The following is a 15,499-nucleotide window of genomic DNA, read 5'->3' on the forward strand; positions in this document are numbered from 1 at the left end:
GTACTTAACAAAACTCGTGCCCTGGAAGCACAAACTAAGGATCACTCTTATGTGAAGTAAGTAACGTTAAACGATTTAAGTGGGCAGATAAATTATTACATGCATATTTTGACACATAACTAAATGGCTTTAGTTTATCAAATCTAACACTTAATGAATAATTTTAAACTGCAGGCGTACACTATTTGGTCGCACAAACACACGTAATAATGGACTGAACTGTGTGTGCCTCAAGATCTCCCCAAGCCAAACAATTTTCAGTTTTAATCTTTAAACTTGAAGTTAAAATATCTATCATCTGTTCACAGGTATGACAGTGGTGAATATATCATTTGCTGCGGCTGGGTTTTTAGGAGCATATCATCTGGGAGTAACAGAGGCGTTACTGAGACATGGAGATAAGCTGCTGTCCTCTTTAAAAGCCTGTGCTGGAGCTTCAGCTGGTGCTTTAGTTGCCACTGTGATTATCACTGCTCCTGATAAACTACAGGTAAAGCCATTCAGTTACACCCCAGATCATGTGAAGAAACAACAACAAAACTATACATAAACTATATAGGATCATATGTAGAGAGAGAGAAGAACATTTTATTTTATCATACTATCAGTATGATTGGCAGAATTTTACAAAGTAGTTGCTGTATATTAAATTTATTAAAATCATTGATTTAATTAAATATTTATGTTTAATAATTTAAATATTTATATTTGGTACTTAAATCAGTCCATCCTTTAAAAAAAAAAAAAACGTTACAGAAATCACACTGATATTATTGAAATTTCATAACATGGTTGAAAAAAGCTTCCTTAGACTACAGAAAAAAAAATATATTTTTTTTTTAGTTACAGAGTTTAAAAGTTACTGTATAACAGCAGGATATGACTTCATGCTTGAACTGAGGTAAGTGCAGCTCTCAGACATAATTTTTGATCGAACGAAAAACGATTCAGTAGGTTGTTGAAATTAACCCCAGAGGGCTTTTTTTTTCTGTCATGCAGAGTTTTAATCAGTAAGGCTGTCTTGGTAAGATATCCTACTCAGCTGTTCCTTTCACATAACTTATATTCACCTCATTTCAAATCAAATTAAATTTCAAAATGGTGTTAGAATATTGCAATAGATAGCACTGAGGCTGGATCAAAATGATCCTGCACAGGAACTTCTTATCACACACTTTAAGAATGTTTTATAATTTTTTTGCTACGATTTTCATGCTTTAATATATTTTTTTTTTCTTTTTGCCAGTGCAGTGAGTTTTAAATAAAATGCATTTGTAAAATAATTAAATCTCTCTGTGGGTGTCCAGTTTCTTCAGATTGACATCATGGAGGCTTTTTTAATTGCCGTGGAAAATCACTCTTAAGTCTCATATTGTTTTTACAGTGGAAGAAGATTAAGTCAAGGGTCTTTATTTCTGAAGAGAGTGGGTGTTTTTTTTCTGTCCTGTTATTTTTATAGAAATTGATTTAATCTCCCATTTATTATATAAACAAACCATATAAACTAAGAAAGAAGTCAGAAAAGAAAAACTACAGTTTATTACAGATTAATTAACCAATTGTTTGATTGAGTCTGTCCCTTTCAGTGAATCTGTTTGTTTTTTTTCCACAAAATCAGCCTAAATGATCCATTCACAAATCATTCATATTTGGTTCTAAAATGTCATCTTATTGACTGATTCAACTGATTAATTGTTCACTGAATTAAACAATCATATTAGTTTGTTTCATGCACAAAGCTGTCAAAGACTTGGATTACAGACCTGAAGTTATTTTATGATGGACTTTTATAGTACTTTTACCTTTTTGCAAACTTTTTGAAGCTTGAAAGCTCCAAGCTTTGTTCTGATCAGGGTCCCTACGCAGTGTTCACTGCTCCCTGAGCACTGTTAAAGTTCGCTTTACAAAATGTGTTTATTTGGAACAACCTGCAGCGTCATCAAACATACAGTAGACACCTCTTGAATTGTGCATATTAGAGGAGTTTGAGATATGATAATGTGATACTTATGGGAATAAATATAAATTAACTTACTTTCATTTATTATACATATATAATGCAAATGTATTTATAAAATATAAATGAATTATAAATTCATTTGTCAAATTTGAAGTGCTAAACTGAGTGATAATATCCGTTGCAATGTTTAATATGAAAATAAATGTAATCGTAATAATTAACTGTATGTGTCATGCATTTATACCTAAAAAGAACAGCACACAAACCACATCTGTGACTAATTAAATAATTCAATAAAAACACTGGAGCCTCAACATAGGTTCACTCCGTTTTAGTCAAACATATCACAATACTGGGTTAATGCGCAATGACGCATGGGTAAATTTCCCTTACCACTTCCTGTAATGCATCGATACCCTATGCCTTTTGCAGTGCCCTTCAAGCTGAATGTACTCCTTTTGAACTGGATTATTGCTTAAGATAGCAGAATACCCTGTACAGTTCACTTCCCAGGGCTCTTTCGGCAGAATGGATCACAACTCATTTCTCCCATTATTTGTAATTGCATAGGGAAAAACAACAGCAAATAATTTAAAATGTCTTCTTTTGTGTTCCACAGAACAAAATGTCAAGAGTTTGGAACAATGTAAGGTTGAGTAAATAACAACTCTATTTATTTATTTATTACTTACTTAACTGTTTCTTTAAAGGTGCACTGATCTAGGTCTTGTGTCATTTGAAAGCTTCCAGTATGTTCACATTGGAATGTGTGAGATCCAGCAAATGGCATCCAGTGTTGATTTAGAGTGAAAAGAGGAATTATAAAAGATGCAGTCATGAATAGGGTACAACAATACCATTTTAATCAGGTCATTCAATTAAAAACTGCCATCCAGAAAACTGAGATGAAAGGATGGTGCCAACATACGTGAAAACATTCCACAGCCAAAGTGGGAACAAAGTCTCTTTATAACAAATCAGTGCAGTGAAGCGAAAACTCCATTGACAATTTCTTTCTTTATTGCAGTCGTTTATGTAATAGAGTTGATTAGACAATCATGCGTTCTTGCTAAATTGGCCTCTGTGAGTATTAAGCACTCTTTCCAACATTAACTTGAAAATGCTCTTTAAAGAGAGAACGTGAATGGAGGTGTAAATTGATGTGAGACACCAACAGAGCTGAAGAAACAACTTGGCCGTGAAGTAACTTCATGCATGCTTTCCAAAACTCATTAGTTTCACACATACATTAAATAATTTTTTTCTTCATATTCAGCTGTGCACGGCTGTGCAGATCTATAAGAAAGAACTGCCTCCAGTAGAATGAGGTTTGAATGGTCTGAAGATAGTGCCATTCTGATGCTATAATGTGACACCTCCTCTGTGCTACTTGTGAAACCGCAGATACTGCTGGCATGATATGAAACGGTAGACGGTTTTTTTCTCTCTCTCTGTTGAAGGAAATAATATCTGTGATGTGCACAAACCTCTGAGGGCTTCTGATAATCTTGACACACCGCTTGGAGCGGATAGCAGACTTCATCCATTTTGATGAAATATCCTTGTAATGGAACGTTGAGTGGATTTTCCTTTTTCTTATTTTTCCTGTGTTACCTCAGTGGTTCAGCCAACAGATTGTGTGATTACGATATGATGTTGAGGGAAAAATGGTTTTCACTGAGGTTGTTAATTATGCAAACACAACAAATGAGCATCTGTCCTTTGGCTTTCCTCTAGGGAGGGTATCGAAGAGATTCTCCCGCCCAATGCCCACCAGTTAGCCAATGAACGCCTCCTTGTTTCAATAACACATTCAAAGACGCACAAGAACAGCATGGTGTCCAGCTTCACCTCAAGGGAAGATCTCATTAAGGTATTTAAGCCTGAGGTCAATGGACAATGATTTATCTCTCAACTAGCAGAGTAATGCCCACAACCCAAAGGGAACTTGCCTATTCAATTAGACACATCATAAGTGCCGTCACTGGACCGAGTTACTGCTGTGGAAAATTGCTGCTGAGTTCATTAATTTGTTCCCATCTGAAATGAAGAACAAATTGCACTGGTGCTTCAGTAGTCCATCTAACGAAATGATACAAACTGTCTTTTTGGTCTTCTTTTTGTTTGTGTAAATTATCTTTTCATTTATAAAAATACATTAAAATACAATTCATACATACAGTTACTTGAATATACCTCTTATATTGCCATTTTCTTAAAAAAAAAATTTTTTAATTAAAAATCACTTTTTAATGTCTGGGTGATATACAGTGGGGAAAAAAAAATATTTGATCCCCTGCTGATTTTGTACGTTTGCCCACTGACAAAGAAATGATTAGTCTATAATTTTAATGGTAGGTTTATTTGAACAGTGAGAGACAGAATAACAACCAAAAAAATCCAGAAAAACACATTTCAAAAAAGTTATAAATTGATTTGCATTTTAATGAGTGAAATAAGTATTTGACCCCTTTGCATAACATTACTTTGTACTTGGTGGCAAAACCCTTGTTGGCAATCACAGAGGTCAGACGTTTCTTGTAGTTGGCCACCAGGTTTGCACACATCTCAGGAGGGATTTTGTTGCACACCTCTTTGCAGATCCTCTCCAAGTCATTAAGGTTTCGAGGCTGACGTTTGGCAGCTCGAACCTTCAGCTCCCTCCACAGATTGTCTATGGGAGTAAAGTCTGGAGACTGGCTAGACCACTCCAGGACCTTAATGTGCTTCTTCTTGAGCCACTCCTTTGTTGCCTTGGCTGTGTGTTTTGGGTCATTGTCATGCTGGAATACCCATACACAACCCATTTTCAATGCCCTGGTCCTGACGGTACATGGCCCCGTCCATCGTCCCTTTGATGCGGTGCAGTTGTCCTGTCCCCTTAGCAGAAAAACACCCCCAAAGCATAATGTTTCCACCTCCATGTTTGATGGTGGGGATGTTGTTATTCTGGTCATAGGCAGCATTCCTTCTCCTCCAAACACAGCGAGTTGAGTTGATGCCAAAGAGCTTGATTTTGGTCTCATCTGACCACAACACTTTCACCCAGTTCTCCTCTGAATCATTGGAAAAATTCAGACGGGCCTGTGCATATGCTTTGTTGAGCAGGGAGGCTTTGCGGGCGCTGCAGGAGGCATATTGTGTTACCAATTGTTTTCTTGGTGACTATGGTCCCAGCTGCCTTGACCTCATTGAAACATCCTCCCGTGTAGTTCTGGGCTGATTCCTCACCATTCTCATGATCATTGAAACTCCACGAGGTGAGATCTTGCATGGAGCCCCAGATCAAGGATTGGTGATTGACAGATTGACAGTTATTTTGTGTTTCTTCCATTTGCAAATAATCGCACCACCTGTTGTCACCTCCTCACCAAGCTGCTTGGCGATGGTCTTGTAGGCCATTCCAGCCTTGTGTAGGTCAACAGTCTTGTCCCTGACATCCTTGAACAGCTCTTTGGTCTTGGCCATGGTGGAGAGTATGGAATCTGATTGATTGATTGCTTCTATGGATGGGTGTCTTTTATACAGGTAACAAACGGAGATTAGGAGCACTCCCTTTAAGAAAGTGCTCCTAATCTCAGCTCCTTACCTGTATAAAAGACACCTGGGATCCAGAAATCTTGCTGATTGATAGGGGATCAAGTACATATTTCACTCATTAAAATGCAAATTTTGTTGTTATTCTATCTCTCACTGTTCAAATAAACCTACCATTAAAATTATAGACTGGTCATTTCTTTGTCAGTGGGCAAACGTACAAAATCAGCAGGAGATCAAATAATTTTTCCCAACTGTATTAAAGCATAGCATTTTATTGCTAATATTATCCATTAGAGAAAAATAAATAAACAAAACCGTTTTACTGCTAATTCATATTTGAAAAAGCTTTTGTTGTCAAATCAAAATAATGTGGTCCAAGTGTGTCCAAGAAAATCACGTGTGACCATCATGTAGAAAAAAAGGCACTGAAGACTGGAGTAATTGTGCTAAAATTATATTATTATATAAAATATGTATGTTGACATTAACTTAATATCATAATATTTTACAATAATAGTTTTTACTTTATTTTTTAAATCAGTGAGCATAAGAAAAAAAAAACACTTACCGTCCTCGTGTATTTGAACAGTAGGATATATAAAAACCTTTCTGGCAGTAAACACACTTGTGTACGGAAAATAGGTGTAAGAAAAACATGTTCATTTTTACGGCAAAATTTCCACATTATTTTTTTTTTTTTATCGCAGACACTCTAATAAATCATGTTCCTTATAACCTACTAGTCCTCTGTCTGTCCATTCTCCTGATGTATTATGACTGTATTGTTTTTAAAGGTGCTCTTGGCCAGCTGCTTCATGCCTGTCTATGCTGGAGTGAAGCCAGTGGAGTTCCAAGGGCAGGTAATGGTGTCTTGCGACTGACTCTCTTGGCTCCAGTACTTTATGTGGCTCTGCTGAGAGCTGCTGTTTAGTTTTGGACTGTTTGGATTTATATAGATGAATGAGCAGACCAGTTCTTTGGTTCTGCTTGTCCTCTCCACTGACAGACGCCTGATAAAACTACATTAGCAGCCAAATGCGGTGGTATTTTCAGCCAAAGCAATTTAGTGAAGTTCAAGCGTGTAGTCGTGGGAAAACATCAAGTTCTATTCTTTTAAAATGACGAAGACTATTAGACTCGACAGAATTAAAATTTGGCTCACACACGGAGGTTAAAAAATTTATTTTGTAATGTTCTCTATTAATTTAATAAAAATTAAACACTGCTTTAAAATGTGTTAAACACATTTAACACATGCTTGGCAATTTGTATATAAGCAGAGAATATGCCCTTGCCTACAACAATTGTTATGAACATATAAAATAAAACTACTAACATACAGTATGGATTATTCCCAAGTGGACAGTCTTACAGATTGTATTAGAGTTAACAGGATCAGTGTGGTGCTCTAGATAGAAAAGCTACATGTGCATATTAGTCAGCCTTTCTATTATCACATACACAAGTGCACGTCCTTGTCTGTCTCTAATGGATGTACTTATCCTTCCTTTTTGCTTTATATATCTACAAAATATATAGTGTGCGTTTTGACTGGATTTTAAATTAATCTCAGTCAGAATGGCAGCTTCATTGTTAAACAGATCGCTGTGGCTTGAAGGCCAATAAAACAATTTATTGACTACTTAAACTACTGTTTGCAATGTCTACCCATTTTCTCAAATGACAAATGTAATGTCTTAAAATTAAAAACTTAAATTCTTTATTTTACAGCAAATGTTGATATACAGTATGTTATTAACGTGCAATTAATTTGATTAAGATGTTTAATGAAATTGATAATGTTTTGACAAATATCGGATATTAGCATATCCGCAAACTCATAGATAATAACCAAAACAATCCAAGGTTCTTATTTAGCACAGTGGCTAGACTAACAAATAAACAGACACCGCCCGATCTAAATATTCCCTCACAATTTAATAGTAATGATTTTATGAATTTCTTTACTGATAAAATAGATAACATCAGAAATACAATAACAAATGTAGATTCTACTGCGTCTAGTATTTCAGCTTCATTCATCGCACCTAAAGAAAAACTGCAGTGCTTTACAACTATAGGACAGGAAGAGCTAAACAAACTTATCAGTACATCTAAACCAACAACGTGTTTATTAGATCCTGTACCTACTAAACTACTGAAAGAGTTGTTACCCGTAGCAGAAGAACCGCTTCTCAATATTATTAACTCATCGTTAGCCTTAGGTCACGTCCCAAAACCATTCAAGCTGGCGGTTATTAAGCCTCTTATTAAGAAACCACAACTAGATTCTAATGAACTGGCAAATTACAGACCCATTTCAAATCTTCCGTTTATGTCAAAAATTTTAGAAAAAGTTGTGTCTGCTCAATTGTGCTCCTTCTTGCAAAAAAATGATCTCTATGAGGAATTTCAGTCAGGTTTCAGGCCTCACCATAGCACAGAAACTGCACTTGTTAAAATTACAAATGACTTGCTTCTTGCTTCAGATCAAGGCTGCATCTCATTGCTAGTATTACTTGATCTTAGTGCTGCGTTTGACACTATAGACCATGATATACTCATAGATCGACTACAAAACCATATTGGTATTCAAGGGCAGGCTTTAAGATGGTTTAAATCATACCTGTCCGATCGCTACCACTTTGTTCATTTAAATGGAGAGTCATCACAATTATCACCAGTAAAGTATGGAGTACCACAAGGATCAGTCCTAGGCCCTCTTCTATTTTCAATATACATGTTGCCTCTTGGTAATATTATTAGAAAATACGGGATTAGTTTTCATTGCTATGCTGATGATACTCAACTATATATCTCAACAAAACCAGGTGAAACTTCTAAACTATCTAAGATAATAGATTGTGTAAAAAATTTAAAAGATTGGATGACCAATAATTTCCTCCTATTAAATTCAGATAAGACAGAGATATTACTTATTGGACCAAAAAACAATACACAGAATCTCTTGGATTACAATTTACAACTTGACGGATGCACTGTCACATCCTCTAAAGTCAAAAATCTGGGTGTTATATTAGACAGCAACTTGTCCTTTAAAAATCATATTTCCCATGTTACAAAAACAGCATTCTTCCATCTTAGAAACATTGCCAAGCTTCGAAACATGCTACCTGTTTCTGATGCAGAAAAGCTAGTTCATGCATTCATGACCTCTAGACTGGACTATTGTAATGCACTGCTAGCTGGTTGTCCTGCATCTTCAATAAACAAGCTACAGATAGTCCAAAATGCAGCGGCTAGAGTTCTTACAAGGTCAAGAAAATATGATCATATTACCCCAATTTTACAGTCTCTGCACTGGCTACCTATTCAGTTCCGTATCATTTACAAAATATTATTACTTGCCTATAAGGCCCTAAATGGTTTAGCTCCTGCGTACCTAACTTGTCTTCTACCACGCTACAATCCAACCCGCTCCTTAAGGTCGCAAAACTCTGGACTTTTGGTAGTACCTAGGATAGCAAAGTCCACTAAAGGAGGTAGAGCTTTTTCACATTTGGCTCCCAAACTCTGGAATAGCCTGATAACGTTCGGGGTTCAGACACACTCTCTATGTTTAAATCTAGATTAAAGACACATCTCTTTAGCCAAGCATTCACATAATGCATTTTATAATCTTGTACTGTAGTATATCTGATCAAATGTACATTATTATTATTCTTTAGCTTGGGATGGAACAGCAGCTACGCTAATTATGTTTCTATTTGTCTCTGTTTCTGCCACGGGATTAACATCCCGTGGTAATTAGGAATGACAGAAGCTTCAGTCTGGATCCAACCCCTAAATGATCTGAGATGACCGAACACCTGAGAAAAGATAATGCCAACCCCTCAGAGGATGCCAACGCTCAGACAACATACAGAATTACCAAATGACCACTGGAACTAGTTGAGACCTTACAATCTGACTTTGCTGCAGTTAAATTGAACTGCTGGTTTGTTGGCCAGAGGCCAATGTTTGATATTGATATTGTGATATGTTTGATATTGATATTGTGATATGTTTGATATTGTGCAGTTGCTTTGACACAATTTACATTGTTAAAAGCGCTATATAAATAAAGGTGACTTGACTTGACTTGACAAATAAGCTATTAAAACATTTGGCATCAGTAAGATTTTTTTATTTTATTTCATTTTTTTTTATTAATACTTTTACTCAGCAAGAACACATAAAACCGATAAAGTGATGGTAAAAACATTTATAATGTTACAAAAAAATTATATCAAATATACAAAGCAAATTAGCATATTAGAATGATTTCTGAAAGATCATGTGACACTGGATACTGGACTAATGGTTGCTGAAAATTCAGCTTTGCCATTACAGAAATAAATACAATTTTACAATACATAAAAATAGAATTCAGTAAATTTAAATATTTTTCAGTATTACTGTTTTACTGTATTTTTTATGCAGTCTTGCTGAGCACAAGATATTTTCAAAAATTATAAAAATCTTACTAACAACAAACTTTTTTTAATGGCAGTGCATTTGCAATTTAAAAAAAAAAAATTCTCAGAAATGGATAGATGGGGGATTCACAGACAGTCTTCCTATTCTTCCTGTAGGATGCACAATCACAGTGTCACCATTTAGTGGCCCTCAGGATATTTCCCCAGCTCATAAAGGCATTAGTAAGCTTCATGTCATACTCGCCAACATGAGCGTTATGGTAAGGTATTAGCATAAAAACCACCTTTATTTATTTCTAATCTCTAAACAACGTAAACATTTAAAATATACACTGCTCAAAAAATTGAGGGAACACTTTGAAAACATATTTGACGTTGAGGAATGTTGTTTTTAAAGTATTCCACAATCTTTTTACGCACTCTTTCACAGATTGGAGAGCCTCTGCCCATCTTTAATTCTGAGAGACTCTGCCTCTCTAAGACTTTCCTTTTATTGCTAATCATGTTGCAGACCTGATGTCAATTAACTTAATTAGTTGCTAGATGTTCTCCCAGCTGAATCTTTTCAAAATATCTTGCTTTTTCAGCCCTGTGTTGCCTCCGTTATAACTTTTTTGAGACCTGTAGCAGGCATCAAATTTGAAATGAGCTCATTTAGTGGATAACATAGTAAAATGTATCCGTTTAAACATTTGTTATGTTCTCTATGTTCTATTGTGAACTAAATATTGGCTCATGTGATTTGAAATTCTTTTAGTTTTCATTTTTATCAAATTTAAAAAATGTCCCAACATTTCGGGAATTCGGGTTGTATATATTATTTTTTTTTACCTTGCTGTCATACATAACACATTTTATAGATGAACAGCGACACAATAAGGTTCTGAAAGTGCTGTAATTGTTTATGTGATCACTTTGCTTATAGAAGGTTGTGACAGACCCAAATCATCACTGCAGCATTATTGCAGTTTTCCAGTTGCCAAATATGTTAATGCAGTTAATGTAGTGATTACTTCCATTTCTGGCGCTATGGCATTTCTGCTCTGTTTCTCTATGATCGGTCACAAAAATTATCCCTGAACAATCTACTGTGTAGTGTCTTATTAACTCTCTGTCATGCATTGTGTGCAACACAATTCTTCTCCCTCTTCATGTTTCGTCCATTTTCTCCTCATCTAAAGAAACTCTTAATCCAATTTTGGACCTTAAGACCTCTTTTAAGGGTTAAGATGCATTCTGAATGACTTTTTCCTTTACTAGGATATTTTCCTTAATTTTAAGAGGGAACACCCACACATTTCTAAAAATATTCTTAGAGTTTTGTTAGTAGGAGCAACTTTTAGCACTAAGACTTTTCATCAATATGGGCCCAGATCAATAACCCAGGAGTTTAATTGACTTGATGCTATACTCTAATTAAAAAGTGTTCCTTTAATTTTTTTTGAGCAGTGTATATCTCCTTCCAAACTGCTATGTCATAACTTGACATGTTTTGAAATTTCAACTGTTTTCCACCCTCAGTTCTCAAAAGACAATGTCATAAGGCTGAACCAGGCTCTGTTTCCTCCCTCACTACCCAGACTCAAAGCACTGGAACAGGAGGGATACCAGGATGCTGTTGACTTTTTAAAGAAAGAAAAATGGATACAGTAGCTAATTTTTTTTTTTTTTTTTTTTTTAAGCTGATTTTAGCTCTTTCAGCACCTTGAATGTCTAAAATTTTGCATATTGCCACTTTCCTCATAGCAGTTCCTCTGTGGCAAACAATATTTGCTGTGTTTAGTGTAATAATCACACTTTGATTTGGTGTCTAGTTTTGTTCTTCAGATAAAGAAGCACAGTAAAATGCATCATGTATTTTGGGAGACTGAATGATCAGTGTCAAAAACAGTATTTTTTTTTTTATTGCACAGCTTTAAAATAACTCCTGTTCTCAGGGTGCTAACAATACACAGTGTTCCTTACGAATGACTAAATTGTTTAAATATTTCTGAAACTCCTTTTGTTGGAATCTCTTTATAATGGCCTTTAAACCTCAGTCAATCCCAAGAACAACAACTCACCGTTTGCTAACACTTGCTGCACATATCAGTGAAACGTTTCTGTAGGTCCTTGAGGACAACCATGGAGAACAAGCCTTTGAAGTAAAGCCACAGGAGAGACCGTTTGAACTCCATGAGTCGCCTCACCTCACAGAACAATCGCTTTACCTGCACTTGATTCCGTGAGAGAGTTATGATCATTTTTTCTGTCTGTGAGAATAACGTCTCCCTGGGGGAAGGTTTGAGGATTAGAAAAGGCTTGTGAGTATTTGTGATGTGGCGGTGTAGAGAGAAACAGAGCTGACACACACTCCCAACTGCGAGTTATCCAATCATATGGAATAAATTGTAAATTTTTGCAATCAAGTAGCAATTGTATTGATTTAGAGCACTCAGAGTTGTCAAAAGATAAAAAGATGATGAGAATTGCTTAAGTGAAAATACATCAATTGTGATTGGTCTTCATTAGATGGAAGAGGAATGTTATAAACTGAGCACCATTAGCTTGATAAAGATGGATTGTTTAGCACGTCCCTCAGTAGCAGCATGGGGCATTTACATCAGTTTTTGGATGATGCACACATTCATATGTGCTGGGTTGATCTATGAACAGCAGGCGAATCTAATGGAAGTTAGATTTGCAGAAAATTCTCATATCTCATATGCGTGATGTCATGTTCAATATACATTTTCAGAGATGCTGCTGATGTACATTAAGGAGATATATATATATATGGGCCATTCTACAGCATTGGTCCAAAGTCAGAGTTGGAAACATCTTGGAAAAAAAATAAAAAATTTCCAAGAAAATTGTATGTATGCAAATTGTATAATATCCAGTAACTTTGCAGTTAATTCTCATATTGTTTTTCATAAAGTTTTGGAATATTTGTCCTCTCCCCAAATTTGTCACTACTGAAACACAGTAACAATAATTTAATTTGAAGGGCTATATTGACCTATTATTACAGTGGGGAAAAAATATTTGATCCCCTTCTGATTTTGTACATTTGCCCACTGATAAAGAAATGATCAGTCTATAATTTTAATGGTAGGTTTATTTGAACAGTGAGAGACAAAATAACAACAAAAAATCCAGAAAAACATTTAAAAAAAGTAATAAATTGATTTGCATTGTAATAAGTCAAATAAGTATTTAATCCCCTATCAGTCAGCACGATTTCTGGCTCCCAGGTGTCTTTTATACAGTAAGGAGCCGTGATTAGGAGCATTTAATGGGAGTGCTCCTAATCTCAGCTTGTTACCTGTATAAAAGACAACCTGTTCACAGAAGCAATCAATCAATCAGATTCAAAACTCTCCACCATGGCCAAGACCAAAAAGCTGGAATGAGCTACAAGACCATCGCCAAGCAGCTTGGTGAGGAGGTGACAATAGATGGTGTGATTATTCGCAAATGGAAGAAACACAAAATAACTGTCAATCTCCCTCGGTCTGGGGCTCCATGCAAGATCTTACCTCGTGGAGTTTCAATGATCATGAGAGGTGACAACAGTTGGTGTGATTATTCGCAAATGGAAGAAACACAAAATAACTGTCAGTCTCCCTTGGTCTGGGGCTGCATGCAAGATCTCACCTCATGGAGTTTCAATGATCATGAGAACAGTGAGGAATCAGCCCAGAACTACACGGGAGGATCTGGTAACACACTACGCCGTGAAGGACTGAAATCCTGCAGTTCCCGCAAGGTCCCCCTGCTCAATAAAGCACATGTACAGGCCCGTCTGAAGTTTGCCAATGATTCAGTGGAGAACTGGGTGAAAGTTGTTGTCAGATGAGACCAAAATCAAGCTCTTTGGCATCAACTCAACACGCCGTGTTTGGAGCAGAAGGAACGCTTCGAAACATTAATGGCTTGGAGAGGATCTGCAAAGAGGAGTGGGATAAAATCCCTCCTGAGATGTGTGCAAACCTGGTGGCTAACTACAAGAAATGTCTGACCTCTGTGATTGCCAACAAGGGTTTTGCCACCAAGTACCAAGTCATGTTTGTGAAAGGGTCAATTACTTATTTGACTTATTAAAATGCAAATCAATTTATAACTTTTTTGAAATGCATTTTTCTGGATTTTTTGTTGTTGTTGTTGTTATTCTGTCTCTCACTGTTAAAAAATAACCTACAATTTAAAATTACAGACTGATAATTTCTTTGTCAGTGGGCAAACGTACAGAATCAGCAGGGGATCAAATAATGTTTTCCCCCACTGTAAATATGTGTGTGACCCTGGACCACAAAACCAGTCATAAGGGTTAATTTTTCTAAATTGAGATTCATAAATAATCTGAAAGCTAAATAAATAAGCTTTATGTATGTTTTTTTTTTTATGATAGGACAATATTTGGCTGAGATACAACTATTTGAAAATCTGGAATCTGAGGGTGCAAAAAAATCCAAATATTGAGAAAATCACCTTTAAAGTTGTCCAAATGAAGTTCTTAACAATGTAAATTACTAATCAAAAATTAAGTTTTCATATATTTACAGTAGAAAATTTACAAAATATCTTCATGGAACATGATCTTTACTTATGATTTATATATGATTTATACTATATCCTAATGATTTTTGGCATAAAAGAAATATCTAAGATATATAAGAAATATATAAGAAATATCACATACTAATACATACTAAAATGTATAAAAATTGTGTTTATCTCCCCCAAATATGAGGATCTTTTGTCACTATACCGAAACAAAGATGACACGTTTTAGTAGTGACTATTCTATGGGATAACACCCAAATAAACAAAGATGTCACTACCAAAACTCCACCAAATGTTTCAGTAGTGACAATTTTAGATACTTTTGCACCTATTTCAAAGATGCTAATCAGCACATGGTTAGCTAGCACAGTTCTGAACAGTATTTTTGCATAGTTTCATAATTTACAAAGAAAAAAAAAAAAAAAAAATATATATATATATATATATATATATATATTACTTTTTAAAAGAATTAAAAAATATACTTTTAAAAAAACAAAAATGGAAAAAAAATATACAAAAATTATTTCAATATAATTTTAAGAAGTTAGGGGTTAGGGTTCGGGACAGCCACTTCCCTATTGAAAGTACCCAATAAATTATCATTTTATATACAGTATATTAAGCTTACTAATATTTTAATAATAATAGAAGGATCTTAATAAACATCCAAGATTTAATTATATATATAACTGAAAGGTGAAAGGGAAAGGTGTCATTAATTACTCACCCTCATGTCATTCCAAACTCATAAGAACTTTGTTCATCTTTGGAACACAAATTAAGATATTTTTTATGTAATCCAAGAGCTTTCTGACCCTACATAGACAGCAATGCAACTACCACATTCAAGACCTTACTGCTTTAATAATGTAATTACAATCTGTCTTCACATTGTTATAGAGTGAATCTGACCCCTCACAAGGACTATCTGAGGAGGAACTCATAACTCTGGGATTTGCATTATTTACTTGATAAATCAAGTCTGTATTAATTTGCATAGTTAAGATAA

General features: G+C 35.2%; 1 protein-coding gene across 1 annotated transcript; it reads left to right on the forward strand.

Annotated features, from left to right (window-relative positions):
• Positions 1 to 310: 310 nt before the first annotated feature.
• On the forward strand, positions 311 to 11,592 carry LOC306874303 (patatin-like phospholipase domain-containing protein 4; the record flags this gene model as incomplete). The annotated part of the gene is made up of 6 exons (XM_079424279.1): positions 311 to 503; positions 877 to 901; positions 3,698 to 3,833; positions 6,295 to 6,360; positions 10,047 to 10,199; positions 11,461 to 11,592. 6 exons carry the CDS (start codon positions 311 to 313, stop codon positions 11,590 to 11,592), a joined length of 705 nt encoding a protein of 234 aa, XP_079280405.1.
• Between the last annotated feature and the right edge of the window lie 3,907 nt (positions 11,593 to 15,499).

This window comes from Barbus barbus, assembly GCF_936440315.1.
Source record: "Barbus barbus genome assembly, chromosome: 8".
Lineage (NCBI taxonomy): Eukaryota > Metazoa > Chordata > Actinopteri > Cypriniformes > Cyprinidae > Barbus > Barbus barbus.